At 36.5% G+C, this 25,145-nt stretch overlaps 1 protein-coding gene across 5 annotated transcripts in view; it reads left to right on the forward strand.

The window, feature by feature from the left end:
- The window catches only part of CFAP44 (cilia and flagella associated protein 44), a 148,926-nt gene that overhangs the window by 19,099 nt on the left and 104,682 nt on the right, over positions 1 to 25,145 (forward strand). For 3 of the 5 annotated variants that reach the window (XR_006695992.2, XM_005548130.5, XM_005548134.5), the window contains exons 5-14: positions 3,741 to 3,903; positions 7,242 to 7,344; positions 12,446 to 12,662; positions 14,714 to 14,828; positions 17,752 to 17,916; positions 20,017 to 20,172; positions 20,465 to 20,512; positions 21,104 to 21,203; positions 21,744 to 21,838; positions 24,504 to 24,713. Coding sequence is in view for 4 of the 5 variants with exons in the window: in XM_005548130.5 (XP_005548187.2) it covers positions 3,741 to 3,903; positions 7,242 to 7,344; positions 12,446 to 12,662; positions 14,714 to 14,828; positions 17,752 to 17,916; positions 20,017 to 20,172; positions 20,465 to 20,512; positions 21,104 to 21,203; positions 21,744 to 21,838; positions 24,504 to 24,713 (1,372 nt within the window). In the remaining variant the exon portion in view is untranslated. The remainder of the gene's footprint in view (positions 1 to 3,740; positions 3,904 to 7,241; positions 7,345 to 12,445; positions 12,663 to 14,713; positions 14,829 to 17,751; positions 17,917 to 20,016; positions 20,173 to 20,464; positions 20,513 to 21,103; positions 21,204 to 21,743; positions 21,839 to 24,503; positions 24,714 to 25,145) is intronic. The other 2 variants (XM_065539185.2, XM_074033447.1) reach the window with 1 other exon arrangement.

The raw sequence follows: 25,145 nt of genomic DNA on the forward strand, positions 1-25,145 counted from the left end.
TTCAAATTGTGTTAAAATAAGGCAGATGCCAAGCTGTAACCAATTCGGCTATTTCTGTACCTCACTTTTGTTTTCTGTACATCATTTTCTTTTTTCAGTCCATAAATCTTCCTGCACGTGGCTGTACTGGAGTCTCTGGGCCTACTCTGACTCAGAAGGCTGTCCAATTCTTGAATTGTTCTTTGCTCAATTAAACTCTGTTAAATTTAATTTGGCTAAAGTTTTCTTTTAATAGCAAGAAATGTGCCGTTTATAAAGTATCACTTAAACCATGGTATAATTTTAAAAGAGATTATACAGAACTTAACCGTGTTTAAACAATTTTAAAGTGAAATTCCTAGATGGCCATGAACAAACGTTGAAAGCTCTGAGTCTTTGACAGGAATTTAAGAAGAGGCAAGTCAGAAGAGAAGGTGAGATAAAACAAAGGGAGCTGAAGGTACATCAAAACACATTTTAAGATTTTCAGAACTCCACTAAGGGTCTGTTGCTGTCCCCTGGGATTAAAAGGAAAGGATCAGGCCAGGCGCAGCGGCTCAGACCTGTAATCCTAGCACCCTGGGAGGCTTGGCAGGCAGATCACTTGAGCTCAGGAGGCAGCCAGATCACTTGAGCTCAGGAGTTCGAGACCAGCCTGAGCAACATGGCAAAACTCTGTCTCTACAAAAAATACAAAAATTAACCAGGTGTAGTGGTGCACACCTGTAGTCCCAGCTACTTGGGGGGCTGAGGTGGGAGAATCTCTTGAGCCTGGGAAGTTGAGGCTGCAGGGAGCCATGTTCATGCCACTGCACTCCAGCCTGGGTGACAAAGTGAGACCCTACCTCAAAAAAAAAAAAAAGAAAAAAAAAGGAAAGGATCAGATTCTAGTTATGCACAAATTAATGAATTGAATAATTCAACAAACATTTCTTGAATTGCTAATAGACTGAAGACAGTGTGCTAGGCATTCTGGGAAATAGAGATGGAGAGAAGCAGTCATTGCCCTCAGTAAGTTGTAATTTAGAGGGGGGGAATTTTAGAAGTTACAATCTGACCCATTCTGGGTTTGAAAGAGCCTTTTGTCAGGGCAGCAGCATGTAAAAGGGAGTTTTCCTGCTAAAATTAAATATAATAATATTAGATAAATGATAATTTCTCCAATTGCTAATTTTCATCTAAGATAGTGAAGAGATAGTAACCAATTTCTATTCTCATAGCTACTAACATGCTTTTAGCCTTCTGAGGTTTTATATTGCCACCAGGGAAGAGAGAAAGGACGGGAAGAAGGGGAGGTGAGAGCAGTGGTTTGAAGGAAGTTAAAAAGATGGTGGGCAAAACTTCCCTCCATGAGGCTTGAATAGCTTCATTTACATATTTGGATCACATATTCATTCATATTTCTATACAAGATTTAATTTTAGACATTTATGTCTTTATTAAATTTATAAAATTTCTTTTTCTTGAACAGATCCAGTAACCTGAAATGCTTTATCTCTCTCTTTCAATTTAACTATTTGGTAATGAGATAGGCTGCTTGTGGTTGGTTATAATTTGTTTATATTTCACAATTTAAATTGCATTAATGTAAATCTCTCTTTTTACATTCTACATTTTCTTCTTAAAACTTTAACATAATTTCTTTCTCTGAAAATTGTTATTTACTTATGAATAAGTGGAATCCTCTAAAATCAGAATTTCTTTTTAAACAAGGGCTCAAGAAATACAAATTCCTCCAATGATCCTTCAACTCTGATGTTCAGCAACAAATTCTTGTGAACAAAGAATCTATCTGCTTAAGCTACACTATAGGACATGCTTCTTTTGTCAACTCTAGTTTTTTTCATAGATTGATCTCATTTAACTTGGTTATTATATTTATATTTTGGGCATATTAATTTTGACAAACATAATAATATACATTTAAAAGATGTTTTATATAACTTAGATTATATCTCTTTTTAAAAAAAAATTTTTATTTTAGATTTAGAGGGTACACATGCAGGTTTGTTTCAAGGATATATTGTGTGATATTGAGGTTAGGGCTTCTGTTGATCTCATCACCCACGTAGTGAACATAGTACCCAATAGGAAGTTTTTCAGCCTTGCCCCTTCCCTCCCTCCCTCCCTCCCTTTGGAATTCCTAGTATCTGTTGTTCCTGTCTTTATGTCTATGTGTACCCAAGATTTAGCTCCTACTTATAAGTGAGAACATGCAATATTTGGTTTTCTGTTTCTGCATGAATTTGCTTAGGATAATGGCCTCCAGCTGCATCCATGCTGATGCAAAGGACATGACTTCATTCTTTTCATGGCTGTATAGTATTTCATGGTGTATATGCCACATTTTCTTTATCCAGTGCACCACTGATGGGTTGATTCCATGTCTTTGCTGTTATAAATAGTGCTGTGATAAACATATGAGTGCATGTGTCTTTTTGGTACAATGATTTTCCTCTGGGTATATCCCCAGAAAAGGGATTACTAGGTTGAATGGTAGTTCTATTTTTATTTCTTTGAGAAATCTCCAGACTGCTTTCCACAGTGGCTGAACTGATTTACATTCTCATTAATAGTATATAAGCATTTGCTTTTGTCTACAGCCTCACCGACATCTCTTATTTTTTTACTTTTTAATGATAGCCATTCTGACTGGTGTGAGATGGTATCTCATTGTGGTTTTGATTTGCATCTCACTGATGATTAGTGATGTTGAGCGTTTTTCATGTTTGTTGGCCACTTGCGTGTCTTCTTTTGAAAAATGTCTATTGAAGTCCTCTGCCTGCTTTTTGGTGGGGTTATTTTCTTGTTGATTACTTTAAATTTCTTATAGATTTTGAATATAAGCCCTTTGTCAGATGCATAGTTTGGGAATATTTTCTCCCATTCTGTAGGTTATCTGTTTAATCTGTTGATGATTTATTTTGCAGTGCAGAAACTCTTTAGTTGAGTTAGGTACCACTCTATTTTGAATTAGTACAATTTTACTCTATAGCATACACACACACACACACATATACATACACACTACTTACCTATACACCAATACATATACTAATAAGCTCAGAAAAGAAATATTAGTCTATTAATTACATATATATTTATTTGCTATATATTAATTTTCATAATTTGTTGATTTGAATTAAATTTTAGTTATATTTATGTGAATTTATTATAATCATGTTATCAAATGGTGTGTTAAAATTTTACAAACATGTTAGTATTTTAAGCATCTTGTCTTTCAACATCAAGGTAAAAGCCTGTATAATATTTTTACTATGGTTAGTCAACAAACTTAACAGGCATTGTGAATACAAAGGTGATCAAGATATAGACTTTCTCCCATGTTATACAGTATGATTTAGTTTTAGTGGGAGAGAGGAAAATATAATTATGTAGGTGACAATTTTGCTGTCTGTGGTACCCAAGTAAGTTTAACCTTATTTATTTTTGCAAAAACAATTAATGGACTGCCAGGATTTCCCCAGGAAAATTAAAATAGTAACTAAATCAGAGTATGGGGTAGTCACCTGATTTATTTATTTATTTGTTTATTTTTTTCCTGCTTTTTGTTTCTCACGTAATTAAAAAAAATGTTAGTAATACATAGAAAAATCATGAGTTTCAGGGTAAAATTCAACTACTTCAACCTCATATCTTCATCTAAGAGTATAGATTTAAAAATGTATTTATTTCATCACTTTTCCAGTCCCTAGGATGGTATTGTTTTTCACTTCTTTTCCTTAGCAACTTTTCCTCAGACATTCTTTTGGTTATGACTGTAGAAAGCGAGCTAACCTACAACTTCTGGACAACAGTATCGCAATATACATAGCTGGGAACCAACTGATCTTTCTGAATTTGAAAACCAAGGAACAGATCTACCTGCGAAGTAGCAGTGGTGAAGGAATTGGCGTCATTGGGGTATGCCTTCAATAAATTAGAAAAAAACCCCAAAAACCCTATCTTTTTGCTTGTTCTGTGAACCAGCCAACATGGTTGTTAGATGCCATCACCATGCACACACAGTATTGTGGGATCACATGAGAGGCACAACTGTCTTTATTCCAAAGCATTTTCAATTCAGTTATTACAGACACTCATTCACTATCATTACCTCTGTGCACTATTATAATATTATTATTTCTTTTTGCAGATAAGGAAATGGGCTTATAGAGGTTAGGTGACTTCCCCATAGTCGTGCAGGTTTTTCATATTTAGATTAGAAGTGGAGGTGAGCAAGGAGATTTTAAAGAATCTTAATCTGAAGACTGAAGCAGGCACATGGCCATGGGAATGGAGAAGGTGAGGAAAATGTGAGACATAGACAGGACATAGACATAGACTGACTATGAAAACAGGATATATTGAGATGTATGGAGTGAAAGATACTATCATGGTTGTTTCTTTCTTGATCATCTATCTATATATAGTATGTATACATGATAAAAGTCCATGTCCTCGGAGAGTTTGTTATAAGACTAATTAATAAGTTCAGCAATAATTTATTATGTAATACTGTGCACCCAACACTACACAGAACATATAGTAGGGAATTTAAATGAAGAAGAACTCATGACCTCTATGAATTCAGAGTTTAAAATCCATCTAAAGAGACAAGACCTATATTTGTAAAAAGAGAAACAAAAACTAGACACACAAGTGCATGATAATGTGGCAATAGCTGTGTGCAGATAGCCATGGGCCCAACATGAGGGTCGTGGATTTTGTGGAGGGAAGTCAATTGGGGCCTATGAGGTTTCAGGACCCTGAGGTCCACACCATCTGCAGGGGACCAAGAAACATCTAATTATCACTTATTTATCTATTACTCTGTGGCCAGTAATAGCTTTAAAATTTCCATTTTAATATTTTGTTATAAAATAATTTGGTTTGAGGACAGTAGTCAGAGGTATAGTGTGGTCAAGAATGCTAATCCTGGCCAAGCACAGTGGCTCACGCCTGTAATCCCAGCGCTTTGGGAGGAGGAGGCGGGCAGATCACGAGGTCAGGAGATCAAGACCAGCCCGGCCAATGTGTTGAAACCCTGTCTCTACTAAAGATACAAGAAATTAACCAGGCACGGTGGTGCAGGCCTGTAATCCCAGCTACTCAGGAGACTGAGGTAGGAGAACCACTTGAACCTGGGAGGTGGAGGTTGCAGTGAGCTGAGATTGTGCCATTGCACTTCAGCCTGGGTGACAGGGCAAGACTCTGTCTCAAAAAAAAAAAAAAAAAAAAAAAAAGCTAATCCTAATCCTCATCCACCTGGATGTTGAGCAATTTTATGTCCACAAGGCCTTTTCTCTGTGTGTGCTGGAGCTGTTGAAGCCTGGGTAGTGACAGAGGCCTTGCCTCCACTGTCCATGTTACCTCATCTTTTCTGAAACAGTTATCCAGTTATGGTTGAGAAATACTTTAGCAAGGCTATGAGAAAAGTGTTTGGGCACCCTACCTGGAAAAGCTAGGGTGAATCTCTGTGTTGAGTGTAAAGTAAATGATTTACTAATTCCAGTTCTTCGCCAAAAATAAAACTGCGGGCTTGGTGCAGGGGCTCCTGCCTGTAATCACGGCACTTTGGGAGGCAGAGGTGGGTGGATCACTTGAGGCCAGGAGTTCAAGACAAGCCTGGCCAACATGGTGAAACCCCATATCTACTAAAAATACAAAAATTAGCCAGGTGTGGTGGCACACACCTATAATCCCAGCTACTTGGGAGGCTGAGGCATGAGAATTGCTTAAGCCTGGGAGGCTGAGATTGCAGACAGCAGAGATCGTGCCACTGCACTCCAGCCTGGATGACAGAGTGAGACTGTGTCTCAATAAATAAATAAATAAATAAATAAATAAATAAATAAAACTACCAAACCCAACCCCACAGCAATTTCCAATATGAGAGGCAGAAACTTTTTAACTTACTGTATACAAGACCTAGAAGGGTAAAGGATTTGCCTGAATCTTCATCCTGATTTCTTTGATCACATGTTCTACACCATATTTCTTTACAAATGGGAATCTAGATAGATATGGTCTTACTCCATTTCCCCTACCTCCTTGAGATCTGCTATTTCTTAGTCCCATTTGTTTCTTGATTCTAACATTTGGCTTGAATCCTATCTCTTACACTTAACACATTGTAGACTGTGTGACTGCAGGCAAGTTACTTAAACTCTGTGTCTCAGTTTACTCATCAATAAGATGGAGATAATAGTGGTATCCAAGCTCACAAGGTTGGTGTAAAATTTAAAGGAAACAATGTTATCTTGGGTACCATGATTAGCAATCTATATCTGAGAACCAGGCTCTTTGTCTTATATATAATCAGGAGATGTGAAATAATATCTGAAAACAGAATTTTATAAGCATCATATGTGTTTTAAATAGCTTATCCTTATAACAGCTTATTTTTATTTTCATTTTTTGACTGGTGATTTACCCTTCCTATACATTTGGCTTACCAATAGACAAAAATAACAGAAATGAACATACTATTTTATCCAACTTATATGGTTATCTTTGAAAATACTGACACAAATAGTTTATCCAGGGCACAATTACTGTAATTTCCTCTGTGTCTGGCTTGGAAATATTACATCTCACTTCTAGTAAGTTTCATTCGTTTGTAAGTTTTTTCCACAGTGAAATTTAAAAAATTGTGATGTAACCTGGTCTGGAAACAAGAATCCCATACAATCCATGAGCTTTTCTATACAAAATTTAGGTTGATTTATATGTAGGGTAGACAATTCATCTCACTTAGTTGTTCTCAAAGCAAGGTCTCCAAACTAGCTGCATCAACATCATCTTGTTAGAAATGTAAATCACCTTGTTAGAATGTAAATCACCTAGTTAGAAATTACCTTGTTAGACATGTAAATGCAAATTCTTGAGTCCCAGCCTGACCTATTAAGTCAGAAACTCTGGGGATTAGGGCTTGCAATCTGTGTTTTAATAAGCCCTTCAATGGATTCTGATGCACATTAAAGATTGAGAACCATTGTTCTAGCTCTTCCAATGGCAATTAAAAAAAATTGCAGAGTTAGAAATGACTGTCTTAAAGTAAAACTTAAAATGTGTATTCTAGTTTTCAGTTTCAGTTGTATCCATCATCAGATATTTATTTGATGCCCATTTTTGAGTTTTCTATTAGAGTAAAGCCTAATAACAAATTATAAAATAGTGGATGCTAAATACTGCATATATCAGCCTATTTATACAAAAATCTTTCTTTTAATATTTTGGTGAAATTTTATCTTTTTTAGGTTCATCCACATAAAACTTACTTCATAGTAGCTGAAAAAGGGAGTTTTCCAGATATTATCATTTATGAATATCCTTCTCTGAGACCATACAGAATCCTTCGAGGTGAGTCCAGAAGCACATTTAAATATTTCATGTACAAGGATAATAACATTCTGAAGAAGAAGGTTATTTTATAAGTCAAGGTTCTCCAGAGAAACAGAACCAGTGGAAGACAGAAAAGAGATTTATTCAAATTCACACACAACAATACTAACCTTAAATGTAAATGGGCTAAATGCCCCAATTAAAAGACACAGACTGGCAAACTGGATACAGAGTCAAGATCCATTGGTGTGCTGTAATTCAGGAGACCCATCTTACCTTCAAAGACACACACAGGCTCAAAACAAAGAAATGGAGGAAATTTTGCCAAGTAAATGGGAAGGAAAAAAAAAAAGCAGGGGTTGCAATCTTAGTCTCTGACAAAACAGATTTTAAACTAACACAAATCAGAAAAGGCAAAGAAGGGCATTACATAATGGTAACAGGAACAATTCAAGAAGAGCTAACTATTGTGAATATATATGCACCCAATACAGGAGCACCCAGATTCATAAAACAAGTTCCTAGAGACCTACAAAGAGACTTAGACTCCCACACAATAATAGTGGGAGAATTTAACACCCCACTGTCAGTATTAGAGCAACAAGACAGAAAATTAACAAGGATATTCAGGACTTGAACTCAGCTCTGGATCAAGTGGACCTAGTAGACGTCTACAGAGCTCTCTACTCCAAATCTACAGAATATACCTTCTTCTCAGTGCTACATGACACTTATTCTAAAATCAACCACATAATTGGAAGTAAAACACTCCTCAGCAAATACATAAGAATTGAAATCATAGCAAACAGTCTCTCAGATCACAGTGCAATCAAATTAGAACTCAGGATTAAGAAACTCACTAAAAACCACACAATTTCATAGAAATTGAACAACCTGCTCCTGAATGACTCCTGTGTAAATAATGAAATTAAGGCAGAAATCAAGAAGTTCTTCGAAACCAATGAGAGCAAAGAGATGATGTACCAGAATCTCTAGGACACAGCTAAAGCAGTGTTAAGAGGGAAATTTATAGCACTAAATGCCCACATCAAAAAACCAGAAAGATCTCAAATTGACACCCTAACATCACAATTAAAAGAGCTAGAGAGGCAAGAGCAAACTAATCCAAAAGCTAGAAGAAGACAATAAATAACTAAGATCAGAGAAGAACAAAAGGAAATAGAGACAGAAAAACCCTCCAAAAAAATGAATGAATCCAGGAGCTGGTTTTTTGAAAAAAATAACAACATAGGTAAACCACTAGCAAGACTAGTAAGGAAGAAGGGAGAGAAGAATCAAGTAGACACAATAAAAAAAAATAAAGTGGATATCACCACTGACCCCACAGAAATACAGAATACCATCAGAGAATACTATAGACACCTCTATGCAAATAAACTAGAAAATCTAGAAGAAATGGATAAATTCCTGAAAGCATACACCCTACCAAGACTAAACCAGAAAGAAGTTGAATCCCTGAATAGACCAATAACACACTCTGAAATTGAGGCAGTAATTAATAGCCTACCAACCAAAAAAAGCCCAGGACCAGATGGATTCACAGCTGAATTCTACTAGAAATACAAAGAGGAGCTGCTACCATTCTTTCTGAAACTATTCCAGACATTTGAAAAGGAGGGACTCTTTCCTAACTCATTTTACAAAGTCAGCATCATCCTGATACCAAAACCAGGAAGAGACACAACAAAAAAAAAGAAAACCTCAGGCCAATATCCCTGATGAACATCAATGCAAAAATCTTCAATAAAATACTGGCAAACTGAATTCAGCAGCACTTCAAAAAACGATCACATTGCCTTCATCCCTGGTATGCAAAGCTGCTTCAACTTACACAAATCAATAAACATAATCCATCACATAAACAGAACCAAAGTAAAAAACCACATGATTATCTCAGTAGATGCAGAAAAGGCCTTCGACAAAATTTAACATCCCTTCATGTTAAAAACTCTCAATAAACTAGGTATTGATGGAACATATCTTAAAATAATAAGTGCTATTTATTACAAACCCACAGCAAATATCATATTGAATGAGCAAAAGTTGGAAGCACTTTCTTTGAAAACTGGTACAAGACAAGGATGCCCTCTCTCACCACTCCTATTCAACATAGAATTGTAAGTTCTGGCCAGGGCAGTCAGGCAAGAGAAAGAAATAAAGCGTATTCAAATAGGAAGAAAGGAAGTCAAGTTGTCACTGTTTGCAGATGACATGACTTTATGTTTAGAAAACCCCATCATCTCATCCCAAAAACTTCTTGAACTGAGAAACAACCTCAGCAAAGTCTCAGGATACAAAATCAATGTGCAAAAATCACAAGCATTACTATACACCAACAATAGGCAAGCAGAGAGCCAAATTGTGAATGAACTTCCATTCACAATCACCGCAAAGAGAATAAAATACCTAGGAACACAGCCAGCAAGGGATGTGAAGGACCTCTTAAAGGAGAACTACAAACCACTGCTCAAGGAAGGAAGAGAGGACACAAACAAATGGAAGAACATTCCATGCTTATGGATAGGAAGAATCAATATTGTAAAAATGGCCATACTGCCCAAAGTAATTTATAGATTCAATGGTATTCCCATCAAAATACCATTAGCATTCTTCACAGAATTAGAAAAAGCTATTTTAAGTTTCATGTGGAATCAAAGAAGACCCCATACAGTCAAGACAGTCCTAAGCAAAAAGAACAAAGCTGGAGGCATCATACTACCTGACTTCAAACTACACTACAAGGCTACAGTAACCAAAACAGCATGGTACTGGTACCAAAACAGACATATAGACCAATGGAGCAGAACAGAGACCTCAGAAATAGCACCACACATCTGATCTTTGGCAAACCTGACAAAAACAAGCAATGGGGAAAGGATTTCCTATTCAGTAAATGGTGCTGGGAAAACTGGCTAGTCATATGCAGAAAACTGAAACTGGACCTCTTCCTTACACCTTATACAAAAATTAACTCAAGATGGATTAAAGACTTAAATGTAAAACCAAAAACAATAAAAACCCTAGAAGAAAACCTAGGCAATACCATTCAGGACATAGGCATGGGCAAAGACTTCATGACAAAAAAGCCAAAAGCAATTGCAACAAAAGCCAAAATTGACAAAGGGGAGTTAATTAAACTAAAGAGCTTCTGCACAGCAAAAGAAACTATCATCAGAATGAACAAGCAACCTATAGAGAGGGAGAAATTTTTGCAGTCTACCCGTCTGACAAAGGTCTAATATCCAGAATTTACAAGGAACTTAAACATATTTACAAGAAAAAAACAATTCCATCAAAAAATGGGCAAAGGATATGAACAGATACTTCTCAAAAGAAGACATTTATGCCGCCAACAAGCATATGAAAAAAAGCTCAACATCACTGATCATCAGAAAAATGCAAATCAAAACTACAATGAGATACCATCTCGTGCCAGTCAGAATGGCAATTATTAAAAAGTCAGGAAACAATAGATGCTGGGAAGGCTCTGGGGAAATAGGAACACTTTTACACTGTTGGTGGGAATGTAAATTAATTCAACCCTTGTTGAAGACAGATTCCTCAAGGATCTAGAACCAGAAATACCATTTGACCCAGCAATGCCATTACTGGGTATATACCCAAAGGAATATAAATCATTCTGCTGTAAAGAGACATGCACATGTATGTTTATTACAGTACTATTTACAATAGCAAAAACATGGAACCAACCCAAGTGCCCATCAATGATAGACTGGATAAAGAAAATGTGGTACATATACACCATGGGATACTATGCAGCCGTAAAAAGGAATGAGATCATGTCCTTTGCAGGGACATGGATGAAGCTGGAAGCCATCATCCTCAGCAAACTAACACAGGAACAGAAAACCAAACATTGTGTATTCTCACTCAAAATGGGAGTTGAATATTGAGAACACATGGGCACAGAGAGGTGAACAACACACACCAGGGCCTGTTGGGGGGTGGGGGTGAGGGGAAGGAACTTAGAGGATAGGTCAATAGGTGCAGCAAACCACGATGGCACACGTTTACCTATGTAACAAACTTGCATGATCTGCAGATGTATCTTTGGTGTTTTAGAAGAAATAAAGAAAAAAAGAAAAATGATTTATTTAATGGAATTGTTATGGGAAAGCGGTCCTGATCCAGACCCCAAGAGAGGGTTCTTAGACCTTGTGCAAGAAAGAATTTGAGGTGAATCCATAGAGTAAAATGAAAACAAGTTTATTAAGAAAGTAAAGGAATAAAAGAATGGCTACTCCATAGGCAGAGTATGGAGCAATAAAAGAATGGCTACTCCATAGGCAGAGCCCAAGCAGTGGCTCGGGCTGCTTGGCTAAGAATACTCATAGTTATTGTTGATTATATGCTAAACAAGGAGTGGATTATTCATGAGGTTTCCAGACAGGAAAAGGGTGGGCAATTCCTGGAACTGAGGGTTCCTCCCTTTTTAGGCCATATAAGGTAACTTTCTGATGTGGCCATGGTATTTATAAGCTGTCATGGTGCTGGTGGGAGTGTCCTTAACATACTAATGCATTATAATTAGCATATAATGAGTAGTGAGGAAGACCAGAGGTTGCTTTCATCACCATCTTGAATCTGGTGGTTTTTGGCCATTGTATTTACCACATCCTGTTTTATCAGTGGGGTCTTTTGACCTGTATCTTGTGCCAACTACCTATCTCATCCTGTGAGTTAGAATGCCCAGCCTCCTGGGAATGCAGCCCAGTAGGTCTCAGCCTCATTTTACCCAGCTCCTATTCCAGTTGGAGCCACTCTGGACACTGCTGTCTGACACTCTGACACTGCTATCTAATATGCTTTGTGTTTCTCCCCATGCCATAAAATGGAATATGTTTTCAAAGTGTTTTTCTCGTGCAATATGTGATTAAGATTTCTTTACCCTCCCCCTTCATATAACATAATTCATTCTAAAGCTAAAGATGGTGAATGTTTTTGGAATTGTTCCTTTAGGGTATTCTTGGCATTCTTACATCACCATGGGCTGACTCCCTCTCTATTTTTTTACATCATGTTTTTGAAAATGAAATAAATGTGCCCTTATTTATTAGGCTTCCATTTATCCTTCCAGATGGGACTGAGAAGGGATATGCTTATGTGAACTTTAACTACAGCGGTACCTTGCTGGCGTCTGTCGGTAGCAACCCTGACTACACACTGACTATCTGGAACTGGAAAGAGGAACAACCCATACTGAGGACAAAAGCTTTTTCTCAGGAAGTTTTTAAGGTTACTTTCAATCCTGATAATGAAGAGCAGCTTACTACATCAGGATCAGGCCACATCAAGTAGGTCGGGTAACCAATAGAGGTGCTAGTATGTATCACAGGAGTATTTTTCTAAGAGGATCTAAGAGCTGGAGACTTTTTTTTTTTTTTGCTGTTTTGGTTAACATTAGAATTATTTAAAAGTATGTTATTTTAAAAGCTAACTAGTAATGCCCCTTTTCTAATTAGATATGTGGGATTTTGTTTCTGCAAACAGCATAGATAAAATAAGAGCTTTTTTTTTTTTTGAGATGGAGTTTTGCTCTTGTTGCCCAGGCTAGAGTGCAATGGTGTGATCTCAGCTCACCGCAACATCCACCCGCTGGGTTCAAGCGATTCTCCTGCCTCAGCCTCCTGAGTAGCTGGGACTACAAGCACCCACCACCATGCCTGGCTAATTTTGTATTTTTAGTAGAGTTGGGTTTCTCCATGTTGGTCAGGCTGGTCTTGAACTCCCGACCTCAGGTGATCCACCCACCTCGGCCTCCCAAAGTGCTGGGATGACAGGCGTGAGCCACTATGCCCAGCCAAATAAGGACTTTTAACTATAGTCTGCTGCCTTTTTGTAGGCTCCAACTCCTAAAAGAGTTTGTGTAGTGTCTTAATAACTAAAATCGGGATGGTATTTCCAAATTCATATTGAGCTTTCACATCCACTACTGAATTTCTTGTTTGTAGCAACTCAGTCTTCATCTGTAAGATAAGAATTATCACAGTATCATTCCTGACAAGGAACACTCAATACGAAACAGTGGCAGAGCCTACTCTTGATCTTATGTCTTGCTCCAAACTTCATGCTCTTTTCATTGTATCATACCCTTGTCTATTTCCAGGGTGCAATGATCTTGTCTTTCTCTATCTTTGTTCCCCTTTGTCTCATGCATTTGCGTAACAATCTTCTACCACCCCAGAGCTGCCCATAACTTGATTATCAGAGTCTCTTTAAGAGAAAGACATTTTTATCTATCCTAAATTCCTCTTGTCTCAATTTAAATCTGGTCTTTTTATTATTCACTCATTAGAAATATAGACTAATTGAGCAGATTTTTAATTGTAATCTTTGGGGAATTTTCAAATAAACTTCTGCTAGCTATATGTTAAAATTTTCCAATTTCTTATATTTTCTGATTATTTAGTAAAATCTGTATTTTCTATGCCCCATATCTTTGGGGAAAAGGCAGACATTGAACAGTTAATTTCATGTGTGAAGTGCCTTGAAGGAACCCAGAGTATATGGAAGCATATCATCAGGGGACCTACCATTCCCTTGGACAGGATGTTGGCTATCTAGGCTTTTGGCTTTGTATCATTGGCTTGTTGATACTCTCAATTATCTATTTTATATCTACTTGTATATTTCTTCTTTTTCTATGTGGTCTTCATCATCCTGTCCATTTGTTTAGACTATTAATAAGAAAATGTTAGTAATAACATTTATTGATTGCTTTGATATGCTAGGCACTGTTCTAAAAATTTTTCAACAGTTTTATGAGGTAGGTGTTACTAATTTTCTCATTTTATCCCTGAGAAAATGAAGGCACAGGGTGATCTAGAAAAGTGCTCAAAGTCACACAGTTTGTAAATTAGAATTCTTTGGAAAACTTTTATATCTTCTAAAACAATACTGTCTAAGAGAACTTTCTGACAGACTGGGAATGTTCTATGCTGTCTAATACAGTGACTGCCAGCCACATGTAGTTACTGAGCACTTGAAATTGGCTAGTGTGACTGAAACACTAACATTTTGATTTTATTTTATGTTAATTACTTTAAATCTAAATTTAAATAGTCACACACAGCTGGAGGCTACTGCATTAGGTAGCACAGCCCTAAAATATAAGATGCGTGAAGGCAGGAAATTTTATATTTCACCTATTTTGATCATTGCTGAATTCATATTGCCTAGAACCTTGCCTGACAGGTAGTAGATACTTAATAAATCTTAATCAGATAAATAAATGAATGAATGAATGAAATAATATATGCAACTCTGAAATATGCAAATGGGTCATATTAAAATAAAAATCAATAAAATATCTTTGAGGTACATTCAGTCTCTTTCTTGTTTGTAGGTTCTGGGAAATGGCTTTTACATTCACAGGTCTCAAGCTGCAGGGATCACTAGGTCGATTTGGCAAAACAACTACTACTGATATAGAAGGCTACATGGAACTCCCAGATGGGAAGGTGAGTACAGCCACTATTCTACAATATTAAAATTGTGTTTTTAAGTACATATATGAAAGCACACATATGTGAAAATATATTACATTCTAACAAACTCTGCCAATAACAGCTATTATCATTGTAAATGTAATGAAAATTTAATTTTACTTCTTCAATTATTAATTGTAATTAAAATATTTCCCTGAAATTGTCATAATCCATATGTACCCACCATTTTCTATTTTCTTTTTACTAAATATTATACACACATATAAAGTATGTGAGCATTTTCATATATTAACATAATGACATATTTGTTACTTTTTTTTTTTTTTGAGACAGAGTCTCGCTGTGTTGCCCAAGCTGGAGTACAGTGGGGCAATCTCCACTCACTGCAAGCTCTGCCTCCCGGATTCACGCCCTTCTCCTGCCTCAGCCGCCTGAGTAGCTGGGACTGCAGGTGCCTGCCACCATGCCTGGCTAATTTTTTATATTTTTAGTAGAAACGGGGTTTCACCATGTTAGTGAGGATGGTTTCCATCTCCTGACCTCGTGATCCACCCGCCTCGGCCTCCCAAATATTTGTTACTTTTAATTATGTCACAGAGTTGCAGTATTTATATTACTTATTTTTCCCCATTTTGTCTGGCTATCATGATCCAAGAAGACTTATTGGGTCAAAGGTTATATACAGCCTTGTGGCATTTATTTTTTTGTCAGATTATTACTCAGAAAGAGCAACCACTTTATAGAGGCATCTGCAACATTGCAACTGTAATCTGCTAATTTATTCTTTAATATTGTTAGTTGCTTTCCTTTCTTCCTCTTATAAAATTTATAAGCATATTGCCTGAAATAATAGTTAATTAGGATTAGTTCTCTATCAGTATTTTACATAGCTTCCTATTAGAATGAATTATAGATTATTATTTGTGATCATCTCAGTTGTAAGTAAATGCCAGCATACAAATATTACTCTAAGGAACCAAGTGGTCTAGTCATCTACCTGACTGAATATTCTCAATTCAAAAGCATGGTATAGAGGAGGAAGTAAAAAGCCTTGGATGCTGGCTAAAATATACCTAAATCCATGAGATGATCTTAAATCATCCCAGCTTCAAATTCTCAATAGTGTAAGAATTAAGCTAAGATAAAGGTCAATAGAATCCTTGTTAAAAACCTGGTATGAGATATATATTTTTCAAGGGTTGGTAGAATTTTTATAGATATAGGGAAGAAATAAGCCATTTTAAATGATAGAGCAACTAAAGGAAATATTTAGCATTAGAAATAAATATCAGATTTTTAGAGGGCAGATTGGAATAAACCATTTATGTTGGCAAAGAGTGGAGACTTTTGGTTGAGAAGTATGACTGGGTGCTAGTGTACAAGGAGTTTAATAGGTAGAGAACTACTCTACATGGGAAGAGTAGACTTGCAAATGAAAGAAGTAATAAACAAATTTGGCCATAAAATGCCAGGTTGATTAGAAGAAGGGAAATCTGGAATCAAGGAAATGAGCTAGAATGGAAGCTGTTGCTGTCATCTAAAGAGAGATGATCAAGGGCCTAGACTTCTTGGAACAAATGGAAAAGGCAAGCTAGATATGAGTCACATTTCAGAAAGGAATGCCTTATAGGTTTTTGTCATCGTTGCTGGCTTTCATCACTGGACAGAAGAAAATAAGTCTAAACACTCCACCATAAAAGGCTGAGGCTTAAGAACAGAATCAGTAAAGTTGGTAGAGTTGTTAAAAAATAGGTAGACCCAAGAAATAAAAGACTGAACAAAATCATCAGTTTCTCTAGATAAGGGGGAGATGGAAATGCAGACCTCTAGAGCATGGAGGCAAAAATTAGAATACAGTTTCCCAAAGTAAATTTTTATGGAACATCAGTCTGTACAGAAGCTCCATAAAAATAAGACATTTTAAGTCAAATTCCTTTGTATCTAAAAATTCGTCTTGGTGATTCCCAGCAAATACTTCTCTATTAAAAGTTCCCAGGGGTCCTAGAGAAAATAAAGTTGTTTGACTTTGTTTATCCTAGCATCTGCCTTCTGGGGCTGTGTAGTCAGAATAGGAGGTTTTGAGCCACCTTGCTTGTATTAGAATGCTGACTGGGTAGTTTTGGGCAAGTTACTTAACTGTTTTGTGCTTCAATGTTCTCCTCTGTAAAATGGGGGTAATAATAGTCATGGCTACCATTGGCCCATATGGTTCCTTTGTGGGAGTCAGAAAAAGCTGTTTCTTCTATGAGAATGAGGTACCCAACATGCACAAGTGTACATGGTATCCCTGATAAATGTACCTAGTTCATACAGTTTTTTGCATTAAATAACTTAACATATATAAAGTACGGAACCAGTGCTTGGCACAGAGTCAATACTCAATAAATATTGCTTTATTTTGTGACGCTTGTTTAATATCTTAACAACTAATGTTTGGTGGCATGCACTTGGGAAAATGCCAGATTAAACAGATTAATTTGAGAAAAGTTTTAGATGATTAGCCTTGTTTGAAATTGGATACTATTATGCTATAATCTACTTAATTCAGTACTGGCCTTACAAGTTATCTAATATCTAAAATTTGACAGTATTACATTTAAAAAGTAGACTCTCATCTAATTCCACTCCTGTCTTTTGTCCTAAGAGATGTACCAAGAAGTCTATTGTATACACACAGGAACAATTACCAACAACATACAGCCTAATCACAAAGATGTAAAACTGATAATAATCCTGGAAGGAAATACATCAAAATGTTAGTAGTAGTTGTGTCTGGGGTAGTAGGTCTTCATTTCTGTATTTTTTAATTTTTCCATTTAAAAATGTTATAATCATTAAAAATAACCTTAAAAATAATTTTCACCTACTATTTGAGGCATAAATACATACACTTACCTGTTTTGATGCACATTTCTTTTTTCCACATATCTGCCAGGTGCTCTCAGGGTCAGAATGGGGCAACATGCTGCTTTGGGAAGGTGGTCTGATCAAAGTGGAGCTCTGTCGAGGTACAAGCAAGTCATGTCACAATGGTCCCATTAACCAGATAATGCTGGATGAGGGTGAAGTTATCACGGTTGGGTCAGATGGATGTGTTAGGGTAAGTTTTCTTGATACTTGGACGGTAGCACCCACGTTTAAGACTTGTAGATCACCCAAAGGGTTTTATTTCTCATAAAGGTTATTTTGTGAAGAAGATCAGTAGTCATTTACTCTCCAGCCCAACTCACTTTAAATAATGCTTCTCTTGTGGTAAATATTTGCATTCTTGTCAAAATTAATTTACTGCATTTTACCACTGAAACTTTGAGAGGGCCTCTTGTTATTTTGATTCTGTTGAAATAATAACTTCAGAAGATGAAAACTCATGTTAGCACAAGATGAACAGTAGACCCACATATCCTTCCAAAAGGCTCCATATGAATGGGCCATTTTGTAGGAACAAAGGTGCTGAACATTTGTTAGTTATTTTTCACTGAGGTTACCAAATAGAAATACACCCAGAGGTGAACTGATGGAGTTTGCCTATGAATGCTACATTCTTCTTGCTCCGTATGCTAGGGACCTCACTTGCTTTCTCTTGTGGACACTCTTTTGCCCAAGCCTGGGCTAAGCTGGAACATTGCTCTAGCATCTAAGTCCCCTTGATTGCTGTTGTCACACTTCTCCTGCCTACTCTGTGTAGCACTTTCTGTTCATGAGTATGTTGACCCGCTGTGGCTGGTCAACCTGTAGCCTTGGGATTTGCCTTGTAGTCCTCTTGGTCGAAATTTTCAGTGGGGCCTTTCATAAGAAAGTGGTAGTGTTCTATTGACATTCTTTAAGAAGTGTTATCAAAAGTGAGATTGTATTTTTTTTTAAGTCTGGTCACTCTGTTGCTACCGATTGAGCTTACTGTGTTTAGTATTGTTTAACCCATATCTCCTCAGTGGGTCTTCTTACCACTGGCTTTTTGAGCCCCAGTGTATGTTTTTACTTTTACAATATTAAATTTAATCTTGTTAGATTTCACACATTGCTCTGAGAATCTTTTGTGTCTTTTATTTTGTCATATGATATATTTGCTGTCTTTCTAAGACATACATTACCCGAAAAGTTCAAATAACAAGTAGGAGAAAACTTCAGGAGAAAAGAAGTTAAATATTTCATATAGGATCCCTTCATGGACACCAGTAATTCCTAAGCTTGTTTCTCTTTTCAGAGTCTGTCCTTATCTTTTCAGTCCTTCACACAGTAAATCTCTACCTCTTACCGTTTAGAGAAAACCTAGCCCAACTCCCAGGGGTTAGTCTGATCCTAGTCTGATTCTTAACCTTAACCCTGACCTTCAGATATTTCTCTTCCCCCAACCAGGCTAATCTATGGGACAGTCTCCCCATAGTTCCTTTCTCAAAGACTCAGTTATTCAGTCTAGGATCACATGGCAGGATATGTCGCCAGAACTGTCCAGAATGAACTTTGGCCCCTCACAGGGGAGGTTCTGCTGAGCCTCCTTGCCACCGTGAGGTAAAACTGTGCTCCCTCACTCTTCTTGTAGTATTCTGGACTCCTCTCCCAATGAGCAACAATCTATACTTTACTGTCTCACTGTGAGATAGTAACATTTACTATCTCACTTACTATGAAACATGTTTGGTGGTATGCACTTGGGGAAATGCCAGATTTTCCCAATGAGATAATAAAGTGTGAAATATTAATATTCAGGAAGAGAAACACTTTCTAATGGAGACTTTATCTACATCTATGTTGTATGCTTCTAATGAGATAGTGCTTGAGTCATTAAGCAAGAAGGTGTATTTCCCCCTTCCAGGGGTCTGCTGGTGTGTAGAAAACAGGGTTCATTATGATGTCTTGCTGAACAACTGAACCATATACTCCTATGGCCACTTTATGTAAAAAGAGATCTAATAGAAACCTTGAAATAAAATTTGTTTTGGACAAATTAAAATTCTTATGCAAGGCTGTACATTCTCACTAATCTTTATAAATGTAAAGGAAACTGTAATAACTTACCATACCTTAGTTCAGAGTAACATTCCAGGGTTCAGGTTTTGGTGTTCTTATCACACCTGTTCGTTGTTACTTTTCATGAAAGAACAAGAAACGACTTTTGAAAAAAAAAGTCAGGGTTTTTCTGGCTTAGAAAATCAATGTTCAGAAACTACTGATTGATTAAAATATTTTCTTTACATTTTACAAGATATGGGATTTTGAGACAATAGACACTGCTGATATAATAGATGAGACTGGATTGTTGGAGATTGAGCCTATTAATGAACTTCAAGTAGACAAGAATGTGAATCTCTTCTCTATGACAAAAATGAGTGAAACTGGAAATAACTTTTGGTTGGCTCAGGTGTGTTGCATTCTTCTCTTTTGGCTCTTTAACATTACAGGGACAAAAAATTAAAATAATAGTATGATTGATTTGCCTACAAGTCCATTTGACTGTAAGTGTTACGAGATTGCTTATTGTGTGGCTGCATTCTAAAATATAGAAGTTGTTTTTATTAAATTTCGATTATACTTTAAAATATATGTGAGCTTTTGAATTGCTTGTCCTTACTTTATTAAATCATAGGAAAAACATTTAAAAAATTTGATGAAAGTTTAAAATGATAAAACAAAATACTATTTAATTTTTTTAGGATGCCAATGGAGCCATATGGAAGCTTGACCTTAGTTTTTCAAATATTGTAAGTTGCCTATTATTCTTATTTTCCCCAAACTTTCATAGTAAAAACTTTTCTTATTTGTCTTTAAAGTATTCTTTATCTTTCTCCATATTTGATCATGGTTCTCATAAAAATCTTGTCCAACATGTGCTACTCTTGAGAATTCTCTCTCATTATGATTTTACATAAAAAAGTATCTATCTCATAGCATAATTTACAAGAAAAGTGGCAGTGACAACAGCTAACATTATTAAGTGCTTTATAGTTTTTATAAATATATGGAATTTTCATTTATTTTATCTCATGTGATCCTCATCGCTACCCTATTTAGTAGGCAAGCAACTGTTATCTCATTTTACAGATGAAGAAATGGAAACTGGCATTTGAAGTGACTTGCGCAAAATCACACAGCCATTAAGGGCAAAGCCCAGGAGTCTATCTGGTTCTCCTAAATCTGAACTCGTGTTCTTTCTAACTTTTTGGGCTTTTTCTTACTTCTATGCAAATAAAATCACACATGTGTTATATTTTTCCCTTTGCATTTTTTAAAACTTGATCTTAATTCTATGTCACCTTGTCTTTGAAATCTAGTAAGTGTCTGTCTATTCTCAGACCCAGGACCCAGAATGCCTCTTTTCCTTCCATTCCGGAGCTGTTGAAGCCGTGGCTGTTTCTCCTCTCACTTATCTCATGGCCACAACTGCCTTGGACTGTAAGTAGGAACCCTTAATAAAAATATATCTGGCCTTGTTTTGTTTTATTTGCAATATAATTTTTATATGTGTTTGACTTAAGAGCATTTGAGGATTTTCCCAAAAGGGGAGCCTCTTGAATGCAAGTGAGGTAAGTTGCAGAGACGAGAGGGCACAAAACGCAGCAGCCATGGTTATTGTGAGAGATTAAAATAAGGACACAATCTGTAAATTGTTCATGAAAATGCTGCTCATTTTGATATTGTCCGCATTTGTCTTTTTTCTATTCTTTCCATCTCCTTTCTTCCTTCTTAACTTATGGCAAATCCATATGGACTATGCAAGGTGAAATTGACCCACCAGTCAATCATCTGTTTTATTCTTTATTATTCATGTTTATGAATTACCTGTTTGAGGTTGTACATGAAATTTTTTACAAAAGAAAGTTATTGACTGATTTAGTTAAGAAATTTCTTTTTATAGTATTCAATAAGTAAAAAGTAAGCAGACTTAAAAAATTATGTGTATAATTTTTTTCTTTTAAAACTGTCTTTCCATAGGCTCTGTTCGAATCTATGATTTTGCTAGCAAAACTCTTTTGACTCAGATGAAATTCAAACAAGGAGGTACTGCCCTTGTTTGGGTACCCCGAATGGTAAGTTTGTTGTTATAATGAATTACCAGAATCTGTTGGTAAATATGGTATATCAATGCTATTTCTTGGAAATATAGATATTTGCTGACTCAAAATTTTAAGGAATAATAAAAGTTTTAAGTTAGTTTATTTTAGTCAGAATGTAATAGAAATCTTTACCATGATTGTTGTTATGGGTTTGGTCTTGTTTTTAGTGAAATTTCTGTTTTTATGCCACCTGTAGATTCGTAATAGTTTCATGTTGCAAAGCAGTTTCCCAACAGAACTTTGTGTCTCTAGCCTCGACCCATCTGACTTTGATTTCATTCATCCTATTAATATTTACAGAGTGCCAACAATGTGCCAGGTCTTGTTTTAGATTCTGGGAATATAGCAGTGAATAAAAAGACAAAAAACACTTGCCCCTCATGGACCTTATGCTTTAGTGGGAGGGAGGCAGAGACAGATAGTAGTCAAAATAAGTAAGTTAAGTACATTTTATGTTAGATAATTACAAGAACTATAGAAACAAATTAAGCTGGGATAGGGAGTTGTTCCATTTATCAATTGCTGTGTAATATACTATCTCAAAATGCAGTGGCATAAAATAATCATTTTATTTTGTTCATGTAGTCTTTGTGTTGAGATTCGGGTGACAGCAGGGATGGATTGTCTCTGCTTCAGGGTGTCTGGGAACTCAGCTGGGAAGACATGAATGGCTGGGCCTGGAATAGCCCAAAGGCTTCTTGATCACAAGGCTGTCACCTGGGTTGGACGACTTGAAGGCTAAGCTATGCTGGGACTGCCAATAGGAGTGTTTATACATAATACCCTCTCCATGTGGCTTAGGCTTCATCAGAACATGGCAGCCTCAGGACAGTCACACACTTTTTACATGGTAGCTCAGGGCTCCAAGATCTAGTGTTCCAACAGTAAAGGCAGAAGCTGATGATCTTTTATGGCCCATTCCCCAGAAGTTAAAATATCACTTCTACCATACTTGATTGGGTGAAGCAGTCACACAGTCACAAGCCCCATACAGAATCAAGAGGAGGGGACTTAAACCCCATCTCTCCATGGGAGGCACATCAAAGATTTGCAGCCATATTTTTAAAATGCCATGGAATTATTTGGGGAAATATTTAATCTTTATTATTTTGGGTTGAAATTAAAGAGAAAATATTCCAGGCTAAAAGTAAATGTGGATATAACTGGAATGAGGGGGAATTTCATGATGGGATCAAGACCAGAAGGAGAACTTAGTCCAGGGAACAGAGCCAGCTTTGTGATGAGGCTAGAGCAAGTAGAAATGACAGAGCGTTTGGATTGGCAGACTTAGCTCACTCACTATCCTAATCTAGTTACACTCTTAACTGAAGTCTTAAAACTACAATCCAGGTAATTGAATTGTTTATTCAGATGGTTGTGTAATGTTCACAGCATGTTTCCTTTTTTAGGCTTGTATCCGAGTAATGATCATATGGATTTTAAGCTACAATTAAAATGTCCCTTCTCCATACCCCTTTACCTTTCTGGAAGGCTACACATCAGTCTTTATGACCCAGCTCAGGTCAGACATCATCTCTGCATAGCCCTCCATGAATCTACCTTCAAGTAGAGTTAGGGCCTCCTTCCTCTGTGATTTTTTTCCCCTTAGTGCTTATGTGTATATCTCTTACAGCATTTATCACAGCATACTAGGATTATGTGCTTTATTGTCTTTCCCACTAGACTTTTTTCATGGTGACAACCATGTCTTATTCTTTGCATCTCCTGTGCCTCTATAGTTACTGGTACATTTAGACACTTAGTAAATTTTTATTGGATAAACAACATTCAACTGGAGTTGAATGGTGTACAACTTTTTTATTCCCCAAATTCTCATAACTGATTGTCATTGAGCTCTACAGGATGCCCAGGCTCTTCCAAGACAGCAGATTTGGTACATTCAGACATTGGTAGATTTATATCTCCAGCTGAGACTTTATGAAGACTCTTCTTAATGTGACGTGGAACCCATTTTATCATCTACTGCTTGCCTGTCTTCCTCTCCAGCCTCCCGGGAAAATGTTCTCTTACTCTAGTCATACTATAACTTTTTCTTGAATTCTGTTATTTCCTGCCACAGGACTCCTGCAGAAGTTATATTCTCTCTTAGGAGTGCTTGTCCCACCTTCCTGTACCTAGCTAATTCCTGAGCATCCTTTTGTTATCAGCTCCACCATCTCTTTCTTAGGGAAGCCATAAGTTGAGGTCAGCCTTCTTTGTTATATGCTCTCAGAGAATGCATATTTTTCTTTTAGCACTTATTTCAGTTCATAATTTCACACTCATTTATGTGATGATTAATGTGTCCAACCTTTCACTAGACCAAAACTCTGTGAAACCAAGCACTGAGTCTGTTTATGTTCACCACTGAGTGGCTGATGATAGGTGCTTAGCATGTGGTAGGCAGACACTCTGCTGTTTGTTCATTCAATGTTTGAATTAACATTATTTATCCTTCCTGTGGTCATTGATTATAAAGAGATATGCTAGAATGGATAGTGGTTACCAGAAAGTGGTATAAAGGATTGTTAATGGGCAGCCAATATTAAATTACCTAAGTCTAAATAAAATATCTGTTATATAGTCCAACTTTCTCAATTAACTCGTTTCAGGTCCCTTATCTTTAATTTTTTCCAAGGTAAACTTCACTGGAGCAGAAATTATTGTAGGATTTGAAGATGGAGTTGTTCGAGTTCTTGAACTTTATGATCCAAAAGGGCTCACGATTTTTGTGGGACGGAAGAAAATTTCGGATGCCGATATTCGCTTGAAACAGGTTTTCAAACCCCATACTGCTCGTGTCACTGCTTTAGCTTATGAACGTGATGGGGAAATTCTAGCCACAGGGGTAAGCAGTACATTTCCTTTCTTTTCTTGTTGAAATTTTATAGTTAACATTGCCTTATAAGTACTCCTACTTCATCATGTCTTATTTACTGAAATTCATTTTCTATCAATATATTCATATTTTGCTTTCTTTATAGTCATATTCTTTCAATGTAGTCTGTGAATAGCCTTCTTTTTAATCAGAATGGAGCTGGAGCATGTGAATAACACTTAAAAATATTCTTGCAAATTGAATTCTAATGCTTATTTTAAATGAATAGGAAATTTCAACTGGGGACCATGCTAGTTGTATTGTTTATAATCAGTATTTTATTCAACATAGGTATGTTCTTATATAGAATTGTCATAAATGAAGAGAATAACCAGGTAAATTCTTTATGTACTAGTAGGCGAGCATATGCATGATAGAATTTTTTTGTGTGCATTTCTGAAA

Source organism: Macaca fascicularis, chromosome 2 (assembly GCF_037993035.2).
Source record: "Macaca fascicularis isolate 582-1 chromosome 2, T2T-MFA8v1.1".
In the NCBI taxonomy this organism is placed as follows: domain Eukaryota; kingdom Metazoa; phylum Chordata; class Mammalia; order Primates; family Cercopithecidae; genus Macaca; species Macaca fascicularis.